The sequence below is a fragment of the Pectinophora gossypiella genome, chromosome 8 (genome assembly GCF_024362695.1).
Source record: "Pectinophora gossypiella chromosome 8, ilPecGoss1.1, whole genome shotgun sequence".
NCBI classification, from domain to species: domain Eukaryota; kingdom Metazoa; phylum Arthropoda; class Insecta; order Lepidoptera; family Gelechiidae; genus Pectinophora; species Pectinophora gossypiella.
The window spans coordinates 9,403,589-9,430,612 of NC_065411.1; the positions used below are offsets into that span (position 1 = coordinate 9,403,589).

Genomic DNA, 27,024 nt, shown 5'->3' on the forward strand with positions numbered 1-27,024 from the left:
TTTTGGAACAGTTTGGCCTTATCTGTGTAAGGAGGTAGTCGTTGCTTTCGCTGAAATAAGTCGACGTCTTCAGATACGAAATTAATATGCTAAATGTTCAAATATAATGTAGAATTAACATTTATAATACCCGTATAAATTTGTGTAAATAATTACTGTATTGAATTTTTTATTTGGTTTTCGTAGACTTGATAGTGATAAAGTTTGAAGGTAAACTCCTAAAGAAAGTGTGTTGCTGTTATTCAAAATGTACAAACAAATGTTATTTTGCTGTTTTATCATTTTGGCCACGTTGAGCAATACAGGTAAGTTTATATAAATTTTATTTTAATCTCTAAAGAATCGGTTTCAAAGTTTTAAACATGAGTTTTAAGAACTTTCATTATGAATACTAGCCTACCTACCAGTCAATTCAGATTATTTTGTTGAAGTGCCACACTTTGTTTGCCTAAATCTAAAAGCGGGTCCTTTCTGCTTCAGTTTTGTTATAATTTCACTTTCGGATCCTCTTGCTCTACCATCCAAAAATCTGTTATAACTTAAAGAAAGCTTTTTAACATCAGGTCAGAGGCTGAGCTGTCTTTTTAAGCAAACTTTTAGGTAGCTTGTATTAGGAGAGAGGCTCGTCCGTAGTTATAATATTATTATAGATAGGTACTATCTTGAATTTAAAAGTAATCATACCTACTACCTATATGCTAACTACTATAAGTACTAAATTATTTATATCAATTCATTATAAAATACTCGGAATTCAGAATAACTACTAAGTAGGTTACCAACTACAAAATAATTTAAATTATTTATAATTTGAATTTTTATTGTTTATGATTAAAAAAAAGTATTTTTTATGATGAAAAGTAGGAAAGAAGCTAGTAACAAAAATATCGTTCTAGGTTTGTCTTTGAGCTTAACAACAGCGGCTACTGGTGCAACCCCTTTTGGTGAACTCTTGAACCGTACGTAGCGTAGCACTGAAAACTATGATAGAAAACCGACTCTTCGTTAAGAAACTGAAGGTCGAAACTCGTCCTTCTGGCAGAGTTTCAAATATTATAATATTATAAACAAATATCCAATAGAATAAGCATACCAGACGCGGAAAACACGGTATTTCATTCGAATATCACGCATATCTACGTATCGACCGCGTCATAGGTTGTTTAGACCAAGTTCATTGGAGCGTTGGTCGTGCCCACAAGCTCAACGCTGGGCTATTTTCCCCAAAGTTGTTTTTAACCTGAGGCGTGGCATCCGTGGGCAACAGTCCAAACACCCACAGATCTGTCGCTGTGACGATGAGTTCCCCGTATTGATATTTGCGCTGGGAATATCCGTTTCAAATCTTCGATAGGTAGGTAAGTGTACCTATCTAATTTGACAATTTCAGTTGCATAGTGAACTTTCTTCGCTGGCTCAATGCCCTTCTGTGTAGATAGGTGTTTAGTTTCCTATTAACAATATAACACCAATCATTGTCCGAATAGTCTAGAAACGTCTATAAATCTGCTATTGTAGTCGATGACGACGTGTGTGAATAAAATGTTTAAAAAGTTAAAATATGTGTGTTGTAGGTACCTAATTGATTTGCGTAGATGAGCGTCATACTTCAGCGACGAAGAGAAAATGTATTATTCCTTTACAAAATACTGGTTTGAACTTTTATCAGTGCTCGACAGCACTGTCGGTACCGTACAATTATTCCCTGATTGATTCAATGGGTCCCTGATGAATATCGACGATGACCGGTTGGAATCGATGCATAATTCAGCCACAGAATTTACTGCACGGTTCACTCCACTCGTTCACTTACAGTGAATAATCAGATACACTTTATTATTTACGTACTTATGTTATATCCTCGGAGAAACCATAAAATGAGAAAATGAAATGGGTATTATCTACAAAACCTTACTTGGATAGGTAGGTAAGTAAGTATACTGTATAATAGAAAAGATAAAATCTCCTACAATTTATACCTATTGAGAACAGGACAAGGAATAGATGATTCACAAACTCGTATAGTAAACGCTAAAAGTACATAGGTAGGTAGGTATGCCTACCTACGGTGTTACCACCATCACACTATCACCCTATCACGAAGAAAGGAAAGAAACATTATTTTCCGTAAAAGCCTGACTGCTGAAACCCATGTAGTCGCTCCATTTAATTAATAGTCTTGTAACGAGCAAAAACTTTAATACTTTCCTTTAAATGAAAACCGTCATTACTTTATGATATTTTATTAGGTACTTACCTACCTGCTCTATGCGGGAACGATCTCTTTACTTACGGTATTAATTTCAAATAAATTCTTATTATATTAAAAATATTCGTATGGACATTTTTTTTTATAGTAGTATCGTACAGTGTATCGTAGTTATGTAATACTTTAGTATACAATACTACTTACTGTCAACGCTAATTACCTGCTTGCGCAAATATTGCAGGAGTGACTCAGAAACTACTTCAAATAGAGCAGTAAGAATGGCCCATAACACTTAAGTCAACAAGCGGCAATGAACATTTTGTCTCGAGTTTTTCGACTCGAATCTCACAGCCTAACTTTTAGCGATTCATTGTTCAACTCAATTGCGCGAAACAATATCGCTCTCACAAATGGAACGCCGTTTTTATTAGCGTATTAGTGCCAGGTACTATTTACTGTAATGCTTCATTCTAGCCAACTAGCGCACGTTAGCCGCTTTTACGTTATAAACAACAGCGTAAAGTAGAAAAACCCAGCATTGTACTTAATAGATTTATGTGGATTGAAAGTCAAATGTTTCTTAGAATTTGTAGACAGAGTTTTGCTAAGTCGAGCAGAAAAAGTGCTTGCTTGCTTTCTCGAGTCACCTTCACAAAGATACAATAAAAACCACTTTCCGAAAAATGTGTGAGATCATACGTTTTCTGTAAGTAATCAAAAAATATGTTGTTTCGTATCCAAAAAGGGCTTTCGATAAGTTGTGTCGTAAAGAGAAATAGTATCGCAAATAATCTATAATTCTTTCGGGGGAAGGCTAATCGGGATTTATGAGGTAAGCCGCATAGTTTGGGACGCGAATCCAGTGAGATGAAATTGTTTTATCCGAATTTATTGCCCGCAGGAGGTCGGCTTAAACATTTTCGGTGTTAAATCCGAAACCTTTAAATAAATAAAATGATATAGGGATGATAGCGCAGTTTTATCAAAATTGTATTTATTCGCTTGTATGAATAAAATATACCTATTAATAATCGTATTTTGTACACACAAGTAAGTAGTAGTTGTAAGTATTGTGGACACACAGAATTAATAGACATGAATTTTAACCACATCAAGGAAATAATGAGTGATCAACTTAGTATATTTAATAAATGCATTTTAAATACGCGACACACCCTTGTATATTTCCCTTATTTAATTAAAATAGTGTATGTACAACTAGTAAATTACAAATACCCACGTATGAGTCAACGTGAAAATACCAATTATGTTTAATAAAAAAAGCAAATAAAGCGTTTATTATAATTGATCGTGTGATACAACATCGGGTGTTCAAAAACGTTATCGTAATGCCCAATTGCGAATCGTTCCGCGTAAAACGAGATGATTTAGCGGCGCCGGAACACATTAGTGTTGCGATAATGAGGCGATTTCCTTACAAAAGTTGGGATGAAGTCAGCGGTCCGTACAAAAAGTTATCCCATCCAAGTGCGATGACAAATGAGCAAGAGCCGTCACAGGGACGTCGGGAATGGCCGATTTGCCTCGCGATCATTCCCAGCTTTATACCGTCAGCACTGATTCCTCGAGGATTCATAGTGTCATTAGGGAAAACGGTATTTTATAGTGTCGTTTGATAAAAACGATGGTTTATTTGGGAAACTAGAAAGCGAGCAGTTTGAGTAGTCTTAATTCTTTGAGTGTCAACATTATTGAAAAATACAATTTTAGTAAACAATTATTGCTCCACTTCTTTTTTAGTTCTTTAACGCTATGTTTAGAGTAATTCAAACTAATTTATTAATAAAGTAGGTAGGTACCTAGCATAAGTCTCTTACAAGGTTAACCAGTTTCATGTAACATTTGCAGACAATATTTAAGTATTACCTGATATCTTGATCGATAACTCTGATATTTTTTGCCGATATATTGCTATGACATGTATACTTAAAAGCGATAAATTCGCGGAAAATTCGCATTTTATGAAAATATGGGCCAGAAATCTTCCGCCATAGTAAAACTGATTGCAAAGATAAAACAACTATTGATAAATAAATGATAAAAATAAAGATACAGCCAAATGTTCGATAAGTTATGATATGCACGTCTAGATAATTCTGCAATATGCCTACTTTTCTAGTTATGAATGAAAGGATATGGAAAAACCCTTACAAAAAGAAGAGTTTTGTCTTGTGAAAAAGTACCTAATAGATATTCTGAATAAGAAAGTAATTCTAGATCTCAAAAAAGAAAATGTTATTTGCGATAGCTGAAACGATAAGATGTTATTACTTATATGCCAAAAAGTGATTTCTTGAAAGTTAAGATTTAAACGTATTTAAGTTGTCAAAGATTTTTGATTCAGTAAACGGCCTTTTTTTGACGTGACTTATTGTAGATTTGCCGTAAATGGCAATTAACTACTTGGCCGGATAAATGGGGAGCGAGGGCTCTCACCCGGTACAACATTTCAGACACAGGCCTGAGGGTGCCCAGTTGGGCTCGAATCTCAGCTCGAGTAAACGACCTAAATCTTAAAGAACATTGGCGAGAAAATATTTTGAAAAAAAGTTAGCGTCTAGAAATGCGACATTTACTAATCTTCATGAAATAATTTTGGCCAATTTTTCAATATATCGTAATAAATAGTAAAACCCGGGTATGAAACTTATATTTAATTAGAACCACGATTGATTAAAATATTTTCACTTTATATATTCTCAAAGCTAATCTGTGGAATGTGTCTCTATACCTACTTAGAGCGTAGTAATATTTGCCTGAATGTGGCTCAGATTTGATATAGAGCAGGGGAGACGGGAGACGCGGCATAATCCACCGCGTTATCTCACTGGTTTACGGACGTCTGTCGCTAATCCTGCTGCCGCAATTGTGAGGACACTATTTGCTACGCTAGTATTGTCTGATATCATCATAGCTGTTAGTGGTTGACTAGGTTGGTCATTGATCTCATAACCATACGAAAAGAAGATACTTAGTCCTAGTACAGTGCAGTGTGTCAGAATTGAGTGTGCACTTATAAATTCAAATGAATTAGATTAATGAAGAACGTAGAGGAAGATGACCTGCTGTGTAACCATTCTCCAGTCTGTATGGCCCCGGGTTCGACTCCCGGTGGGGACATGTCGTAGCGTTTCTATTGTGATACCTAGTTTGTTCAGGACATTATAGTCCGAAAATATGATATTAAGGCCTTCGGAAGACACGTTAAACCATTGGTCTCGGTTTCTGCTTACTGATGTAAGGAAGTAGTCGTTATATGAGGCCTATTAAATCAAAGGCAGTTAAATCCAAGTGTGTCAAGTGTTCAGAAAACAAAAAATAGCTGCTATTATATTTCGTCAAGATTCGTTTTAGAAACGTAGTATTTTTAAATTTAATTTTAAAGGAAGTTAGTTGCATTACTTAGTAAAATTAATGCCCAACTATACAAAGCGAGTTAGCCAAGTTATATGGTGTTTAGGTGCCTTTGATTTTAAAGGCCTCATATGTGCCATGTCAGGGGCTTTTGACGGCTGAATAATAACACTGAAATCAGGGTTACTGGGGTTGGGTTAGCGGATCCAGCTTTCAGGGGAGTCGCGTCAGGGGGGTCGCCAGTAGGGCTAACATGCGCAACGTAAATAAACTTATGTCACGATAATTGTATCGATTCTAACGATCTTCTTCTTCTTCTATCGTGTGGGTTGTAAGGTGGAGTACCAACCTCATCAACCCTGGTGTCAGGGTTACTATTCAGCCGCCAGAGGCCCCTGACATGGCTCATGTAACGACTACTTACTTACATCAGTAAGTAGTAACCGGGATCAACGGCTGAACGTGCCTTCCGAAGCGCGGATCATCTTACTTTTTGGACAATCAGGTGATCAGCCTGTAATGTCCTAACTAAACTAGGGATCACAAAGTGATTTTTGTGATATGTCCCCACCGGGATTCGAACCCGGGGCCTCCGGATCGTGAGCCCAACGCTCAACCACTAGACCACGGAGGCCGTTAACCGTCTAACGATATAGTTATGTCGTTTTGTCCATTGGTGCTAATATGTGAAACCATAAGTCATGTCTTTCTGTCAAAATACGAACAAAATCATGTGTCACGCATATTAGCGAAAAAAACAAACTTATCGATTTTTAAAAAATCTATTAATAATAATAATAATAATCATTTATTTCGGACTCATCCACATTGCTTACATCCATATTTGTTAGTAAAATTGCAAGCTTACAAAACTAGTGTTAGTAACATACAAATATATTAAAATGGCAAGTCCGGATGGACTCCCAGACGCTGGCGGCCAATCATACGACTGCGTGCAGCCGAATCCAGCGAGCCAGCATCGGAGAGTCCCACCGGTCAACTTATTATTGAATCGATCGATAATTTTATCGCGTTGCGAATGTAAGGCGATTATCACACCCCGCATGATGCTGCGTAGCGCGTGGATGCGTGTTCTTCCGTTGCTTGTAAGTATCTCCATAGAAAACACGTACGGTCTAACACATAGAAAATGCATCCACGCGCGTTCATGCGGCATCATGCGGGGCAGTGTGAGAATCGCCTTAGCCCTGCAGGTCGCAAACAACCTATCTCCATAGAGTATTAGATAAAATGACAGTGACAACCCGCCCATGGGTTGGTCACCCACCTCTCAGCCCACATGATAGACGAAGATGTGTACCTTTTCAGAACAAATTGTAAATCTTCCTTTTTCAAAATTCCACGTCTATATTCTGATATTTTGATACTTTCCTACCTACTGGCGGAATACTTTTCATTCCTTATCCTACGAGTATGCTACTGAGTAACTCATTATCATCATCAGCCCATTAACGTCCCCACTGCTGGGGCACGGGCCTTCCCTATGGATGGATAGGGAGATCGGGCCTTAAACCATCACACGGGCCCAGTGCGGATTGATGGTTATTAACGACCAACGGCTTAACGTGCCTTCCGAAGCACGGAGGAGCTCGAGTTGAAAACTTTTTTTGTGGTCACACATCCTATGACCGGCCTCTGCGAAAGTTGCTTTACTTCAACAATCGCAGACCGAACTACCGTACTTTTTAATTTAGGATAAAACAATAGACTTGGATTAAAAATGTAATGTAACTTCGTTTATGATTTTAAGTCATAATAAATGAATGAAAGGTAAACAGCACTATCAAAGTAAAAGAGGAATTATTTCATAATGTCTATATGTAACATGTGCAAACACACGGGTAAAAGTGATTTATCTCTTCCTCTTATAACTATTTAATTCATTCTTTTACCTTTCATGTTTTTTGTTACTGTAAGTTTGCATTTTTTAGGTGACTTGGGCATTAACTGTGGGCCAAACAAATAAGGAGCGCACTAAAGACAGTATTTATGGTACTTTTCTAAATTATCATCTCTAATCTGTACCAAAAACAGGGTTTGAAATTATCCTTTTGAAAATTCCGATCACTTGAACCAATCCATCAAAGAATAAACAACGTGTCCACTTCTGTTGCCAAAGAGTTGCTTTTTCCGAAATGTATAATGTTTACTACTATCACCTTGCTTTGTCTCACTTATCCTTGTCACGAAGTGTGACGCAATAGCGAAGTATATTTTGGTACGTACTGTTTTTTTTTTCATGTGGAAAACTCCTGTAACAAACAAGTTTCAGCACGATTTAATATCGAATATTTATCTGTATAATCTTGACAAGTTTGCTAGTCACACCTTCTATCTTATAAATCTATATGAGATAGCTATCTCTATTTGGCTGACGTACTTAAATTCAACGTCAGAGTATTATCTGCAAATCAAGTGCAGGGAGAAATCTAAATAAGAAAACGATATGTCTTGTAAAAATCTAAATATATAAAAAGAGAAACTGACTGACTCACTGACTGACATATCAACGCACAGCCTAAACGGCTAAACGTAGGCACTTGAAATTTGGAAGGGACGTAGCTTAGATACCGTAGAGGTGCACTAAGAAAGGAATTCCCGAAATTCCCACGGGAACGGGAAGTAGCGGGAAAATCCTTTTGTATGAAAAATCTAAACCGCTTAAGTTAGACGCTTTAAATTTTGTTGAAATAATTGTAGGTTATAAGTCTTTAGGTTATTTTAATTTTGTTCTTAGGCATTTCGCCGTTAAAATAAAATTAAGCATTTTTTAACCTTTCTCCCACACACACAAAGATCTCTATTTTATTTAAGACACGCCAACCGGACGAAGTCGCGGGAAAAAGCTAGTGATTTATATATGTGTATATTGTATAGGTTATATATAGGAGATAAAGCGCCAACAGCAAGTAGATAAAGTGATAAATTTGACATAATATTTGGTGTTAATAGGTCACATGTCATCGCAACCGATCACGCATCACGCTATTTACAACGAGTACTGCACTCATTGTTATCAATGTTTGTAACACCACTTTGTCGTGCATCTCCATGATGCAATTTTATAATCTTTACTTTTATTGCTACTAATTCTTAGTAACAAAACACATGATCTGTAACGATAACAGTGGTGATTTGACCTATCCACGTATAAGTTTAGGAAAATAGTTATAAAAGTTTCGAGAATGACATAAAACCGGCCAAGTGTGAGTCGAACTCCGTACCATTGACTAGGTAAAAAACAGTAGGTACACAAATTTCATATTACCAACCTGTTGCCACTATAAATATAGAGCCAAAAAGAGCAAATCAGAATCATTTATTCAACATAATTATTATGGCTAAACTTGTTGAAGATAAATTTAACATTTTTGAATTTACGTCGTTTCGCATGATTTGTCCGAGGAGACGAAATGACAAGAAACTGCAACAGTAACACATCTTTTAAATCAATGCAGGTATAAAGAAAATAAATAAAAATAAATAAAAAAAAAGGTAAACATGACTAATTAATAACTAGAGTAACACATTTAATACCTGGCATTTTTATCATTATAACCTTTAAATTTATTTTCTGACAAATTCAAAATATGGGCTGATATCCTATTGAAAAACATTTAAACAAATAACCCCGAAAAAGATAAATTTAATTTATTTAGGTGATCTAAAATATTGCATAGCAATTTTAAAAAAAAACGCGTTTGTTTATGGGAGTCCCCAATAAATTAATTTATTATTTTTTTATTTCATTTTATTATGAAAATATCAACTGTCTAGCTATCGCGGTTCTTAAGCTACAGCCTGATTGACAGACAGACGGACAGATATACAGCGAAGTCTTCGTAATAGGGTCGCGTTTTTACACTTTGAGTGCGGAACTAAAATAAAATTCGTTTAGAAATAATACGACAGGAGTGATGACGTTGATGTCTTTTGTACTAAACTATATTACTAGCGCTAAATACGTAAGTACAAAAGTTGCAATTTGTAGTATCATGCAACACACCATATTATTACTGTTTTGAAGCAATTAGCGTATTACAGAAGTAAACATGATTATTTATAATCATAATTATTTATTACGGCCTTACCAATAAACCTGGTGTAACTTTTTATACCGATCATAACCTAAGAATAAGCACAATCTACAAATAAACTCAGAATAACTTATACCTAGGTGTAACGTCTCATACTATCGCTAAACCAACCCTCACCCTTACGTTCGGAATGACCTAAAACTGACTGACATTTACAGATGTGATTTTTTGGTGATTTGTTAGTTTTTTCTCTGATTTTTTAAATTATCTCCTTATTATTATACCAGGTTTAACTACTCCTAGTATAATCTTGAAATAAGGTTGGAATTTTTATCTGTAAGGCCGGTAGTGTTTCGATGTTATTCAAAGTTTTTAACATCCAATGCAATTGTTACAAACTTCGTTTTAAAAAGAAAGCTTACACGCGAAAATTCCAAGAAATTGTAGATGGGTACACTCCAGGGGCTTTGGAAATAGATTGTTTACTAATACCGTTTGAAATTGATAGATTGCCGAATCCCAAGTTACTGATTGCGGAAATAAGCGTGGACAGAAAATGTTGGACGTTATATTTTTGGAACGTGTCCAAGTAGGAACTATTGTGGAATAGTGATTTGATAAATCAATGTGTATTGTTGTTTGCCTGCAATCAAAAGTATTCGTCTCTGCTCGGTTTTGGTACTTGTCCTCAAAAGTTATCAAGTATAAAAACTTATAGCGCGATAATTCTAAAAACGTCTTCTACGTAAACATTCTGTGCTCTTTCATTTGAAAGGTCTCGGTTCCTATATTAATCATCTTCCATCTACACTAAGACTACTTACTAATATTTTTTATTTATTGATATATTATAAAAATATTAAATATTTTCTGTGACTGCATCTTAGTGGCGCTATTAATGTTATCAAAACCTTAAAATACTGCAAGATATCACTGAAATGTACAAGATTGATCTAATTACAATCATTTCACACAATCTAACATAACTATAGCGTCTGACGATAAATATTCCTATTATGTAACATGAATGTACCTAGACTAAGTGTTAGTTACTGCGCTCATTAAACCCCGCGATACGTTATTGAATCCTGTTATGAACTATCATATTCTACTGTTACTTATAGTTTACAACATACGAGGCATAGGTTACTAGCCCCTCACTTAGTAAGCGTCAAATTTTATAATCAATGGAATTTTTACGAGTATGGTGCGATGCGAATCAAAGGATCTGGCGAACAGGCCCTATTCTGAAATCTAAATTATAAAAAAATGTTCACTGTCATCATTGTAGTATCTAGATTATTCTAGTAAATTCTAAACTTTTCAACTTAAAAAACGAAATGTGTCTTTTCGAACCGGAAAAGCAGCATAAACAAGAACATGTGCAGGAGACAGTAAACAACAACGACAATGACAAATATTTTGCCCGTTGACTAACCTAAATATTAAACGAACTAAATATAACATTTGCAGGCTTGGCAGAGTACATAGCACGATTTTAGAACTAGTGTCGTCAGCAATAGAAACAAACACAAACAATTTGCTTACGAGGGGGTTAACAGTCAATCAAAACAAATAGAGTAACGTCATTGTGTCAAGGCGAAGCTTGACTTCCTAAGGCATCAGAGCAATTTAATCAGTCAATTGGCGGTGCTCCACCGATCTTTCTTAAATTGCTGCTCGATCATGCTTCGATTGGATGTGAGTGTGTTGCGTGTTGACACAGCCGTTCACACACGCGCAAAAACATCGTACGATGTTTGCCAGCCAATGACAGCAGGCGGCGTGGTGGGCTCGGCTCCCCACCATACCGCGGAATGTATGGTTCTTAGAACGGCACTGTTAAAAATAACTACCTGTTCTACAGGACACACACGATGTCAGCTGCTCGAGGCCAATGCCAAGATATGAAGGAGCGATCTGTTATAACGGTTTACAACGTAATAGGTCTTAATTAGCAATATTACAAGCCCTCATTGCGATAACGTCATGATGTAAGAATTCCAGAGAAAATGAGTAGGTACACGAGAACGAAGAAAACTGAAAGTGGCATTGTGAAGTTCCATTAGAATGCGTTTACCGTTTCTTATCTGCCAAAGGGAAGCCCTAGGAATGTCTTGCTCTATTTGGCAGCGGAATAGTTCCGAGGATAAGGTTCCACAGTCAGGAGTAGAATTTTTCCAATCACATGTGCGTAAACAGCTGATCGCGCGTGCGCGCCGCGTGAAACACGATCGGCCACGATGACGTGCTTGTGCGCACACTATACAAATATAGATAGCGTGTAAGTGTAACCAACTACAGTTTGTGAAATAGTGAATTAAGTAAAAATATAAGAGGAAAATCGACAAAATTATCGCGTCTTAATATGAATTAGGTACAGGAAAATATTATGGATTTCTAAGTACCTACCTTCCTAGGTACTTAGAGAGTAGGTTGTTACTTATAATGAAAATTAATTCATTAAAGTAACGGCGTAGGTAATTTTGATTAGTTATTTATACCTTAAGTAGATATAAAGATTAATTTTGTACATTAAAGGTGTGCTGGTAGGTAAAGTACCCATATGTACAAGAAACTCATATTCGTGAAGTGCCCACCTGTTCATATCTTCAAAGGAAAGTTCAAAAGAGAGTAAAGATTTCCTGCCGTGACACGAGTTCACAGGAAACCCTACATTCTTTCAAATTGTTCTCTAAAAAGCACATCGTATCAAAATCAATTATTGAAAAATGTAATAAAACCGGAGCGAAAATGTGAATAAACAATATGCCCGTGCAAAGAGCACGTTTTAGTGCTTATCTTTTGAACGCTCCCTTTGATAAACATTTACAATGCGCTTTACTCTTTCATTCAAACCCAACTAATTCTAAACTTGAGCTGTGATTTATTCATTTTCGTTCACTTTAAGTGTGTTAAATAATAATAGCATACATTATAAATAAGTAGACCACTAGAGCTATTTAAAATACTTGAATATATCTTAGGAAAATGTCGAATAAAATTAGCACAGAACAGAATAACTCAGTAAATATAGGTGAAGAAGAAATTCCTCAATGAGAAACAATCACGATCTTTATCGACTTTCTTTAATATGAGCTGTATCATCCACTCCTGTATATCACTTAGGATGACGTAATCATTTTGGCACTTTATCAAAAATTATACAGATGGAATTGTATAATACCTAAATAGTATAATAACGACCGCCAAACTTGTTATAGGTAGATACATGTCCATTTTTGGATGTGATAATTACGTTAATTCCTTCGAGTGTTCACTGTGAGGTTTGAATAGGTATTTGACATAATAAATGTTTGTTCATTCTTGGGTATAGAAATGATATTTGAATTCTTTAGGAACCCTCGTTTTATACAAATGGGACTGTAACACGTGGCAAGCCCAAACTGATTTATATAATATGTACCTACTCGTGTTATTATATTATGTAATAAGCAAATATATATATAGAATGATAATGCATTGATTCTCACGTTACTTTCGCCGCATTTCACGTTACGGTACCTATTAAGTTTTTGGATTCATTCAAAATTCAAAATTCAAAAATATTTATTTTTCAAAATTGGCATACAAAGTTAGCGCTTTTTGAACGTCAAACAATTAAATTACATATTGTGTAACTAGCTGTAAAACTACTACCACATCGGAATCTGTAACGCTGAGGGAAAGACGTGGCCAGAAAACCTCTGAGCACAGGGCCCTAGTCCTACTGTTTCATGTTTTCCTTTCTTTTCTTTTAATCCAGTTTGTATTACATAATTTATAGACTTAAATACAATGGTATTCCAATTTCATAAACTACTAGATTAATAGTTTGTTTTGTTTTCAATGAACCGAAGACCAACAAAGCAATAAGTGGAACTTGACTTTTTGCTTAACGAATAAGACGATGTACTAAACAAATGTAATTGAAATGTTGATTGAATAAAACATCTGGCAACTGTACTTGGCTAGCGTAAGATCAGATCCCGCTCACCTACAATTATGGATGGAAATAAATAGCTACTTTTACTTTTTTCGTAACAACTTTGTAAAAGGCGTATCGGGCGAATATAGGGCGATTAGGGCATAGTCAAGGTCACCTTCTTATATTAAATTAACGTAACTTGAGAGACGGGGTGTAATATAATAACCGTCCTACAGGACAGGGTGCAGCACATTGACAGATGCTGTTCGCCTCTCTCTATTCAAATCTCTTGGATTATGTTGATATTACGACGAAGACAGTTGTTATCTATTAGTATTAATTTAATATCTAAATAATTTGTACGCGTATGTATGTCTAGCCATATAATATTATACGTTGAATATCTGTCTCATAACGTAGGTCTGCTGGAAGAAATATCTTCGTTTAGAGATAAGTTTACCCGTACTGTCTGTTCTCTTTGTATGTTTTATTGTGTACAGTCATGAGCAATATAATGTACCCATTTTAGGACTCTGTCGCATTAACATATTTTACATTTAGTGAGACTTACAGTTCAATTTGACAAAAAAGTTAATGAGACATGGTACCAAAGTGTATGCATATTAATGCTTGTGACCGTACGTATACATTAATAAATAAATATTTTTCTATCGTGTGGGTTGTGAGGTACCAATCTCACCAACCCTGGTGTCAGGGTTACTATAGAGTCGCCAAAGGGCCCTGACATGGCTCATGTAACGACTACGTACTTACATCAGTAAGTAGTAACCAATAAATAAGGCAGTAACCTATACTGTACCACCAGTAATTAATATTCGTTTTATTGTTAACATGATTTCGATTATAACTAAAGGAATTTATCTAAAGTAAAATAACGTATCAAAAGGTGTATAAAGGTGTATAAATGGTACATAACTGGCCAGGTTGAAATGAAAACTGATGATAGTAATGATAATATTCTCTTTGCTGATGATAATCCATAGTGATTTATATTATATTTGACTGCTGAGAGAAGCCAAAAGGATTCTAGAATTTTATTCTTAATTTGAATTAAGAATGATTTCTAAGATGTAATCTGCCAGAACGTTAATTCGATGGAGAATATCAACCAATGAGTTTGATACCGTCACAAGGGTCACCGTATCAAGTTTATAATCTATTCTTCTCATAACGCTAGAGGTATTTTATAAGTCCACTTGACGCATTTTTATCTCATCAAAAGTTTACGTCTAGACTTAATATCTTATCATTTAATATGTTTGAAAGACTATGAAAATAGGTAGGTACCTACAATACGTATATTTCCTTAAGTAAATAGAATTATATAAATAAGTAATAAGATACAAGAAAATATCATTTAGAAGTCTATTGCCGTTTCGTATAAAGCGTAAAAAAAATGTGTGGAAACCTAAATCATATTTTTTTTGACATGACTTCTAGATTTGCTTTGGATGAAATTCGGCACTTGTCTGGTAGAACATTATTGTACCCAACTAACTAAACCTACCTAATTAAAATACCAGATTAAAATGTCACGGTCTGGTAACGAGCAGCTAGCCGCTGATAGTCGAACAGATTTTGTGATCATCACTAATCTATTAATCTATTCAGTGGTCAAACTTTTTTCGGTACATGCCAGGCAATTTAATGGTAGAATGAAAATACTTCTTTTGGTATACAACTAATGATGGTGGCTTTAAACAAAGCGGATATTCACCAAATATTCATGCGTTTAATCAAAGGTTCGATTACCAAATGTAGTATTAAGATACTTTTTTTTGATGTGACTTATTGTAGATTTGCCGCAGATGGCATTAACTACTTGGCCGGACAAATGGGGAGCGCTGAAGGCTCTCACCCGGAGTATTAAGTCCAATGTCTTCAATGTCCAATGAGATTTCCTATATAGTTCTAATGATTAAAAAAAAAGTTTATCTACAATAAAAATATGCCTAAATAAATATGTGTTTTAACAAAATGTTTCCCAGCGCAATAGCGACCAACAGTCTTATGACCAATCACAGTACCAATATGCGTAACGACCACACAATCAACGGCGACGTCCCTAATTGACAATCAATTCAACATCATTATCTTTGTCAACAGATGCTCTCAAGGGGCACTGCAATAAGGAGGAAGACTTACTGCAGCGATGCTCTATGGCGCTGCCGGTCCTCAGTTCTCCGGAGATATCCTTTGCGCTTACCAGGGAAGAGTTGGATAAGAGTTGCATGTAAGTTCTACAAAAAAAAAAAATACTTAACATAAACTCACCATAATATCCCAATTGGGGTAGGTAACGGTACATCCATCACAAGATGAACTAAGTACTCACACCTCACGGAGCTTTCTCTTAGACCAACGTGATAGGTGAGCCATATCGCCGTCTATAATGGCCGAGCCAACTGTGATAGTGAAAACTGCACTTAAGATAAATTAATACCTCATTGGTGCAAGTCCCTGGGTTCGAACCGGCGCTTCCCGTTCAAGAAGCAAGCCAGTGAACCACGGCCAGACAAGAACTACAGTGAGTTCCACAGAATTACAAAAAAAAAAAGACTAGTTATAATTAGAACATCCACTGGAACGTTCTGAAATGTTTACGACAAAATCGCAGGCGGACGGAAAAACAAGGTAACAACTTGTGGTTTGGAAAAATTACAGAACTTGAAAGATTGATTTTTAATTTTCATTCAATAACATAACATAAACATTATATATAAGCTCACGATTATATTTGGGGTGGTCCTCTGGCCATATATATATTTCTATGACGTCACAGTGTAATTATTCATACAAATTCCATAGTAATTTCGTGTTTTGACGATTAGTAAAAAGTAACTGATTAGACTAGTTGAAAACTAGCCTATTGTTGTTCCAGAAAAAAGGCGCCCCAGAGGTGTCCAGAAAATCTAGGTTACCAGTGAACTAAAAATAGACAGATTGCGGTATAATCATCATACAGTATGATGATATTGATAAAGAAAGAAAAAGGACTTTTCGCCTTTCAGTAAAGTTAGTCTTTTTTTGAAAGCTTACTTTGCAAGCTGACTTTTTTGTATCTAATATTATATACAAAGATACTATGTAAATGTACTATCAGAGTTCGAGGTTTACATACCTAATACATCTACACCTCTATAGAATATACATACATACAATACATAAACTCACACGAGTTCCATTTGCGTCGATCCTGACAGAACTCTCTTGATTCCTCCACATTCATCAATGCTATTATGCCTCACTACCTTTACAGACGGATAGAAGTAATTAAATACGGGCTTTATCTACTCTGAGTCTAGTATCATAGCAAGACGATCTGGCCCAATTAGGACGTCTAGAACTTTGTGAAAACTAGATAACTTTTGCTAAATAGTCAGTTGGGTAGGGTGCGTCCGTACTACTTGTCATAATTTCTTTAAAATATTCAGTTTGTTTGACAAAAGTAAGCTTTATTTCGGATAACTTGGATCCAGTAATGTTAGTACTTAACAATGATTTTAATGAATATTTCTACTTTAATCAACTTTTTTTTCTATTTAGATAACTATATCTTAGAAGAAAAATATCTAGTCTTGATGATGACCCCAACCTAATTTATGTATATCTTTCCTGTGTGTTATGTTATCACACGTATTATTAGGCTAAAAAAGTGGAAGGTTTCCAAATATTACCTGCTTAGTTACTTTTATCAAATCAGTAGACAACACAGCTTTGACTCTTATAAAAATCTCCTTCGAAGATATTTAGGTTCAATTGACCATCAAGAAAAGTATAAATATATAAATAGCGTAGTGTTATATGAAGACTTGGTCTCCTCTTGTAATCTAAAAAGGGTTAGGTTTAATAGCACATTGCGCGAGCTTAAGGCGGGCTCGGGACTTCATTATAGTTCACTTAGGCATGCAAGCTCCTGAATTCTAATAAAAAATACATGTTTCAGAAAGGTCAGGGTTAGACACTCGAGTACTATTTTCTAATGAGTAGGTAGGTACCTACATAACACATATGTCATCAGATTGCGGCTTTGTAAGGCACATTATAAAACAGCAGATATGCGTAAAAATAGATCTGTCTACAGCGTGTTATGTAGCGGCCGACCTTCAAATGCTCTGACACAACCATAATAATTAACATAGACGTTGTTCAATGAGCCGTGTACTTATCAGTGTCGTAATCTATAGACGTAAGTTGTTGTGGTAGAACCCTCGTGTAAAAAGGCTCAAGTAGTTTATGAACGATGCCTAACTTTTGAAGACGCGAGTTGAGAACTTCCAGCGGAATGGAGAGCAGTTAGCTCATCTTAATTTACTGTTCTTGTTTGCGGTAAATAGCAATTTGGCTTCAGTTGTCCGACAGACTAACTTCGCTCGCCGCTTGATGGGGCGCTGAATAGCCAATGAAGCACTTCAATGCAGCGAATGGATCGACGAACATATTACAATTTTGCATCTGTAATCAGGTGCGTTCATAAATACGCAAATGTCCGGATTACCTAGATTGTCGTTTACTGCGTTCAGGTGGATTTGCTAGCTATTTGAATGGAGGATTAATAACTTTAAACGTTCGGTAGTTGCACTGAAGCTGCTAACCATATGCAAACTACTTCATATTTCTCTCTTTCAACACGGCGGAGTACTCAAAGTCCTGCTTTCCTCTCCCAGGACGACGTCAACTTCGTGACAGAAATAATCAAATGTAAATATTTGTTGCAGCGAGCTCCGCGCCGGGATAAAGTGCATAGACAACTACACAGAAGTGTGTATGGAGAAGCAAGAACAAGTTGTCTTCAGGAGAATATACGCTGGGATCACAGACGTGGTGCAGGAGTTGTGTGCCAGGGGTACATACCAGGATGAGTACTTGAAGCATGCTGATTGTGTTAAGACGGTGCGGTCGGAGTACGAGGTCTGCAGTAGGAAGTATGAAACGACGTTGACGACCCTCAGTGACCACCAGAGGAGCGACCACTATCAAACTGACCAGCAAGATGTAGCGGCTAGTCACGAGGACTACTTGAGGAAAGTTTGTTGGTAAGTAAAGAAATTATTATTTTTAGTACGCAGGTATCACACATTCTTTACCACAGATGTTTAACACTCGCATTCGTAATTCTCTGTCGAGGTGCCTGGCATAAACACGGCTCGTCAAAAACAACAGTTTGTGTTATTAATTTTGCGTTCTTGTATCAATAAGTCAATAGAAGCGTATCAAATTAAAGTAACGCCTGATAAAAGTATAAGGCAATAAACTGTTTGACGCGTTGCTTACTTTTTTAACGTGTAAAGTATTTTACTTTACACGGTCAGACGTTTTGAAATTATTTAGGATAACTTCCAGTCTATTTAAGACCAGTCTTTTTCAACACAAAATCTAGACAATTATAATAGTTGTAGTAATGTTAAATCCAAAATAGAATAATGCGCAATAACGTCTATTTCATGCGATCATAAAATGATTTACGTAAACTTTATAATTTTCCTTTGATGTACGAGAATTTCAATGTTGGATATCTTGAGATTACATAAAATTTCAAAGAGAATTAGTCAGTAGATTTATCCCTAATATATTAATGAGAGACTTTCGAGGCTACCTTCCCCAAAAATATATGGCGCTGTGTTTCCTTCGTTTCACCTTCTAATGTCATTGATAACAGACTTATGCATCTTTGATCTTTATTTACAACCAGGCACAACACATCTTCCATCCATTATTATTCTGATCAAAATAAAGAGAAGCTTTTAGGTAGGAACATAATTCTATTCATATCTGATCCAACTATCAAGTAGCAATCATTTTTATATATGCCTCTGCTATTAGGTATATTTTTGGATAATTACGTGCCTACCCCAGCAATGTGAAAATAGGTATTAAATTTGTTCTGCGCCTTCTATAATTATGTTTTTTGGGGATGTGACAGGTTAATTTTTTTCAACAACAACAGTAGCTGCATGTTGTTTTTGATTACTTGTGGGTCTACCCACCCATTGGGCATTACGGAAGTGAGACATTGTACGTATGTGTCTAATTGTTAGACAAAAAGGCACCTGGTTCTGTAACACTCAGTTCTTTTTTCAAACGAATTTATCAGGTGATGTTGTAGGTAATAATTCGATGAATAGGATGTCATGGAACTCAAAAGGAGTGTAGCGATGACGTCATCTGATTTGAGCTTGCAAACGAACTGTTATGGAAGTTATTGAGACGAGTTCCGAGCACTTCAAAGTGGGCCTTGAATATTGAATAGCCGTCGGTAATAAAATATTCGACTTATAGAACCGGTACCTTTCCTAATTACCTCCCGAGACGTGATTTTCAGTAATACCAAGGCGATATCGACTGATAAAATAGCCTTATGTATATTTATCTCGCTGGGTGACATCTACTCATTTCCAATTTACATGTAAATGACTTTAGAATTGCGCGTAAAAAGTTGTATAACTTTTTGTAACCCTTCCATCCTTTTGCTTTTTCAATGGTTTATGTAAGTAAACTGACTAATATGGATCAATAAGTCAATAGAAATATATCAAATTGAAGTAACGCCTGATAAAACTATAAGGCAATAAACTGTTTGACGCGTTGCCTATTTTTTTTTAACGTGTACTAAAGGTCTTATTTTACGCGGTAAGACGTTTTACGGGATAAATTCCAGCCTATTTAAGACCAGTCTGTCAACACAAAACCTAGACAATTGTAATAGTTTATTTTTTTCAATGGATTTTCCTTTTTTTTTTATTTTTCAATAGTTTATGTAAGTAAACTGACTAATACGGCACTGGAATTGAGGAAAGCCGATATTCTGTTAATCTCAGGTATTATGCGGAATTAGCAGGGAAACCCGTACGTAACTCCATCGGTCATTAATTTCCCATAGATCTTCCCGAATTCGATGGATATCTGAGACTAAGCTACTCAAGTCGTTTCACAGGTTTTTTGTCTCCCATTTTATGCCATTAACAGGCTGTTCAAAATTCAGCTTCGCTATCGTATTAAGGACGCACTTGGGATTTTTTAACATTAATGAATTCGTTATCCCTCGTATTCTCATACAATTGAATCTGTAATTTTACTTTTACAAATCGAAACACTTGTGCAAGTACTAACTATTTATCTATAGTTTTAATCTATTTACTCTCTGTTCTAAAATTATATTTCTATAAAAATTGAATATAAAAGCTTTTCCACCTAAACTTTCTTCATAGAGGGTATTCAATTGTGGCAGTTTTAGCTTCACTCTGTATTTTTTGATTCAGCCGTTTTTACAATGAAGGTTTTAAAAAGTTAGCCGGTGCTCGTCGGCTACTAGTTTCAAAACATTGGTCATTTTGTTACGGCGTCCGTAGCCAACGTTAGTGCTGGTCAGTTTTTCTATTAAAAATATTCGTCTGCTATCACAGGATTCACACATCGCCGCACTCGCTGGCACAATGGAAAGATAAACAAAAACGCTATTACCCGCTGAAAAACAAAGGGCGGTGCGACGCGCACTAAGTTTTAACAGTTGCCACTTTAAATAAACGAATGAAATCCGATGATGTTTATTTAGTAGGTTGGCTCTGTCATACGCAAATTGTTCGGTGGTGAAATAATTTTACAGAAAATTAGTGCCATGTTCGAGTTTTCAAAAACTTTTTATTTGACTTAAAAGTGAAAATACATAAAAACATGAAAGTGATAAGATTATTAAGCGGATTGGTCTAGGAGGACTTTATATTAGGGATTAGGTCACAATAGACAGTGGCCATTCGGGCTGTTTTCGCTTGAGCCTTTCCTGCTTCAAATTACAATAATAAACACTTCTAGCAAATAATTCATGAATTTACTTTTTGTTAATTACCCACACCAAAATGCAAGTGGAATGACCACTTAGTGGAATTCGTTGTTCTAGTTTCTGCGAGCATAATGGACCGTTGGTGTCAGTTGTTGTCATCTGAAAGCAGTTGTTAAGCTAAAAACGACTTTTGGCTAACTTGGAAATGAGTTTGAGTTACTAAGGCAGAGTTTAAGATATTAAGCAGAAGGAGGAAAGCGCGTTTTCTTTGGATAGGTAAAGTACGTGGCATGCGGTAGATATAATATCGTCTCTGAAACGGCAAAATTATGTATGCGCCAAAAGGCCGGTTCAAAAAATGCCGTAAAATTTTTTTTTTCTTTGTTTTTTCATAACTTTTAACCGTCAACGTCATTGTACATTGAGTGTATTTTTAGGATATTTTGGTTTACGTAATTTTGCAGTGACGATATTAATTATTATCTAGGTGTAGGTATCGTCATTCGAAATTCTTGCCTACCGTCGAACGTATAATTTTGCCTCCTAATAACAGTCATATATAATTGTCGAACGGGCTGATGTAATCAATATTTTCGTGATAATTCAGAGCTAGTGGTCTGGCTAGTGCCCGTCGCATAGGCAACGTTTTGATAACCTACCATACTTTAGAAGTAGTTCAAAGTTGGTTTTGACGAGTCGTGACTACAGAGCAGGTATTACTCGAACATTAATTATGGGCATGAGTTTATCTAAGTTCTATATTATATCATACATTCATTATAAACTGTGCTTTTCCACTTAGCTCGTAGGTTCGTGAAGTGATTGCGTCGTTGCTAATGTCTTTAAATGTCATTTATTTCCAGTTCATTCCAAGAATACTTGACATGTTCTGAGCGCACTGTGCTGAGGACCTGTGGTAGGGAGGCGGCTAACTTTACCAGCGACTTCCTAACGCGCATGTCTTCTAATATTATTAAGGTGAGTTTAAATTTGCCCCATCACAATATATTCCATTATACCCAATAGGAAATGGGACATAATATGTCAGTAGTGAAATGTATTAAAGATTGTTCTCAATTAATTATTTGCCGTTCGTATGTATTTCGTTTATAATTGGCATAGTTTTATTCTTTAATTAATTATTTACTATATCTCCTATATTTTATGGTTGTAAACCATTATAGTGTGGAGAATATAAACAACAAACTGGTGGAAAAACATTTTATTCGACCGATTATTATGTTTTTACAATTTATCTAATGCTGATTAAGGAATTTTACGAAATTAGATTATCTCGGGGAAGGAGGAAAACTGAATTAAGTACCTAATTAAATTTAATCGAAAATAAAATATATAATCGAATTACCGCACTGTTTATTTCCTTACCGGAAATTATTTTACATTATGAACAAAAACTCAGAACAAGATAAATTTTTAATTTTATTTTAAATCAACTTTTGGAACTTTCAATAATTAAGTAGTATCGTCGAATGCCCGCAATTATCGCTAACGAGTGGATTGCGGCAGTATTTGGGTTTGTTAATTATCTTGTTTTATTTATTTACAGAATTTCTGCCTTGAATATCGGGGGCATGAGTGTTGGGCGCCCAGCCGGGGGAACAACAACCAAAACACATTTTTGGCTAGCATGGTTTTGTTAGTAACCCTATTATTCTACCTAGTACCGGCGTAATGTGCGAAGTTTCAAGTTAATAGGGTGTAAAATCGGGACTTGAAGTGAGCCAAGTATAGCTATACTCAATGAACTGTAAATAATGAGTGTGAACTGACACTTTCCTTGGTTACTGATTCTGTATAATAGTTAAGTATAGTGATATCAATGTCATAGTTTTGTTGCATTTCGTCCACTTGTAGGCACAAGATGTTTGGAATTACTGTCTTAACGAACCTACCTCTATTTAAATACCTATTGGAATAAGTAGGTACTTGTACTTTTCGTTTTAAATAAAATTTTCATTATCAGTTGCATTGAGGTCGTAGCCGTAATTTTAAAAATCACTAATAATAATTCATGTTTAAAAAATATTGATTTGATACTACTGAAAATAGTAAAGTTACCTATCACTAACCTTGTGCGCTCGTGGACGAAAAGCCGACTGAATTAGAGCATTATCTCAAGCCCAAATGATAGTTTTACTAAGGAAATTCCATTTTGTTTTACCAAATATACTTATGTTAATGTATTCTGAATTTGTTGTTAAGCTTTTCAAAACGCTTTTTGATGGCAAATAGGTCTGCTCAAGTCGCAAAGAAAGAATCAAGTGTTATTTATTTACTTACATGAATTATGTATTTTTTATTAGATTTGTATGTAGATTAACTTAAGTTTTATTGTGTAAATATTATGTTAGGCTGGTCCTCTATTTGTCTTTTGCTATAGATCATGAAGTTTAAAGATAGTCAAGGCTTACAATAAACTTCAACAAGATTTTTAGTCTATACCTGTAGGCTCTGCACGGCAAATACGCCGCCGCGGCGAGATTTTATCGAGAGTTTTAACCAATAGACGCTGCGAATTGGATAGACGTCGCTCGCCTATTGGTCAAAGCCGTCGATATAATTCGCACAGCGCGTGACGCGTATCCCGTTCCTGATTACTCAGAAATCAGAATCATTTATTCAACATAATTATCATAGATAACCTTGTTGTAGGTCTTTTTAACATATATGAATCTACATCATTTCGCAAGGTGTTATGGCTGCGAAGAAGAAATGACTGGAAACTCAGAAGCTTAGATTATGGATGTCAGAAGTTTATTCACTGTGTGGGCTAATGCAGGTCATAGTTACCACATCATCGTTTGCACTAGCCTGGAAGATTTATTTTAGTCTCTAAGGACCGGTTTTTGGTTAGTTTATAGCCTTTGATGCATAGCATTGAATAATCAAAAATCAGCCTTAAAAGGATGTCAGTCCTTATAGCTCAGAACATCCTGTGATAGCTTGTAGACGCAAGAGTATCATGATTTAGTAATTTATTTTCCATTATCTAGTTTTAAGCGTTTTATATATTCCTATACGACGTCGGATTTTATTATGTTATAAATTAGGTAGTTGTCATATCTATTGAACTTTGTAAATAGATTTTAATAGTTGTTGAAATAAAGATTTTACACAAATTGAAATTAATAGACAAAATGTATACAAAAATAAATATAAACTGCATTGTATTTTTAAAATGTTGGTATCTAGGTGATTAATTTTTGAAAAAAACATATTCATTAAGTACGTATATATCTTTTTGTCAAACGCGGCATGTATGTATGTCCTAAAATATATATTTTTTAATATAAACACAGTGAATTTAATCATTTGACTATTTAGTCTGTAAATTTTAAAGGATCTAGAAATTGCATAAATGTGAATAGATATAAACTGAATTAACTTTCAATGCATATTTTAGTTTTTAATATTATAACTACTTATAATCAATACATTTTTGTTAAAATGAATTGTTTCTAAAGGTATTTGGTACAATTTAAAGTGCCGAAAATGGCAACACTAAAGTTGGTGTTGCCACACCAATATGGTTTATGTTGCTATTTTCCCACAAATTAGATTGTATTAAGTATTTAAAAAAAAAGTTTTAGTAATGATATCCCGTTTGTATTTTACAGTAATGTTGTCGTAAAATTGGCTGACTATCACAAAAATGGTTTTATTCCTTTAACAAGTTAATAACTTGACATGTATTTATCGCCACTATACAATAAGTTGGCGGGAATACTGGCATTTGTACTTTCTTTTTTTTTTCAATTAAAATCGTTTTGTTAATTTAATTTTTGCTTGATAGTATAAAAAATATATTACAAAAATATATATTTGAAAATATATTGCAATACTTTGTTGTTTTTTTAGTTCTCTATTTAAATATTTTTATTTTTAAAACTAATGAATTATTTTTATTGCTAGCCGATTTTGCGTCTTAATTGCTTTACAGTCATACCATGTACCAGGGCAACTAACTAGGTCCTTACATTTCATAAATATCTACATATCATTACCATTATAATTTTAAGTTAGAGGTCGTGCTAAGCATGCCAATAAGTACTGTAAATATGTAGCAAGTTTGTTAATACATATTATAATTGTATGAAATTCCTATGAGTTATTTAGTCAATCCGCATCCATAGATAAAATGAATTAAAAAACTTAGTCTTCTAGAGATTATTCGGTTAAAGAATAAATAATTTGCTTTTTACGGATTTGTTATTTTTCCTTTTACCCTATTGAAGTATTCCTTTCTTTTTCCCAAAAAACTAGATGACGCTAAACAGAGCTGCCTTTTATTTAACCTTCTAACTTCGTGAATAACAGACATTATATACATCTTTTATCTTTGTTTTCTAATAAATGATGAGCCTTGTTTATACTCACAAATACACACATCTTTTACCATTATTATTCTGATCAAAATAAAGAGAAGCAATATAATAATATACCATATCTGATCCAAATATCACGCAATAATTATTTTTATATACAGCTCTGCTATTATATTTTGGATAAATAATTATATACCCTAGCAATAAGAAAATAGATAATCACAATAAATCTAAACAACGCCATCTATATAGTTTTTGGGGAACATGACACGGAAGTACTAAAGGCCTTATGGCACTACCGGAACCATCGGGACATGGCGTATACAATATACATATTGTGAAATCGTAGCCACGACCAACCGATGTGCTAATATACTGCCCAATCCTAAAGCCTTCGGCCCGATCGGGTATTATAATAATTCTTTTACATACCTACTTGCGAACAGATGCTTATTACGTAAGTACATGACATGAATTACAGTTACGAGCATTAATATGTATATTAATATGTTATGGATATGTGATTTCGGATACGGATTTAAGAATTTTTATTATACTGGATACGGATAATAAACTATTTCGAATTATCCGTCAGTTTCGAATAATTTCGCTTACGGATATTATTTTTTTAATGAATTTCAAAAGTAAAATACAAATAGGTCGTCTTATCGTGTCGATAAGAAGAGACCTATCGTTTCGGTTACGGTTACGGAGTTCCCTAACATCCTTGCTATACATATATATATTACACATACATTCATACATATATAAACTCACGCCCGTAATCCCTAATGGGGTGGGCAGAGCCACAAGTAATCAAAGACAACTTGCAGCCACGCTGTTGATACGATGTATATTAATATACAATTATTACATATTTATTATTACATAACTGTAGAAAAAGTTTAGTACGATCTATTCTGAACGTCAAACGTCTCATAGCGTGTGTCTATGAAACGTTTGATGAATGTGGAGGAAGCAAGAGAAATGTATCAGGATCAAAGCAAATGGAATTCCATGGTCTTACCCCGGTGGGAAAAAGGCGTGACTTTATGTAAGTATATGTATGACTATATATTATTTTTTATGCGCAGACCATTGATGTATAATATGTTATTATCATTCTTCTATAGTATCATGTTGTCTGTATCCTAACGTGATAAACTATTTTTTATTAGACGATGGAATGCCTACCTAACTTGTTGCTTTATATATATGTCGTATCAGTGGGGGGGGGGGTCGTAACATCATCATCAGAATGGAGGGTGGGCGTTTGAAGAGTGGGCGTTAGAAGACAATAATGGCCGTCA

General features: G+C 35.0%; 1 protein-coding gene across 1 annotated transcript; it reads left to right on the forward strand.

The window, feature by feature from the left end:
* Positions 1 to 25,594, forward strand: LOC126368746 (uncharacterized). Its single transcript, XM_050012887.1, has 5 exons — positions 1 to 305; positions 15,698 to 15,824; positions 18,310 to 18,627; positions 22,232 to 22,346; positions 22,936 to 25,594. Exons 1-5 carry the CDS (start codon positions 248 to 250, stop codon positions 23,059 to 23,061), a joined length of 744 nt encoding a protein of 247 aa, XP_049868844.1. The 5' UTR covers positions 1 to 247; the 3' UTR covers positions 23,062 to 25,594.
* The last annotated feature ends 1,430 nt before the right edge of the window (positions 25,595 to 27,024 follow it).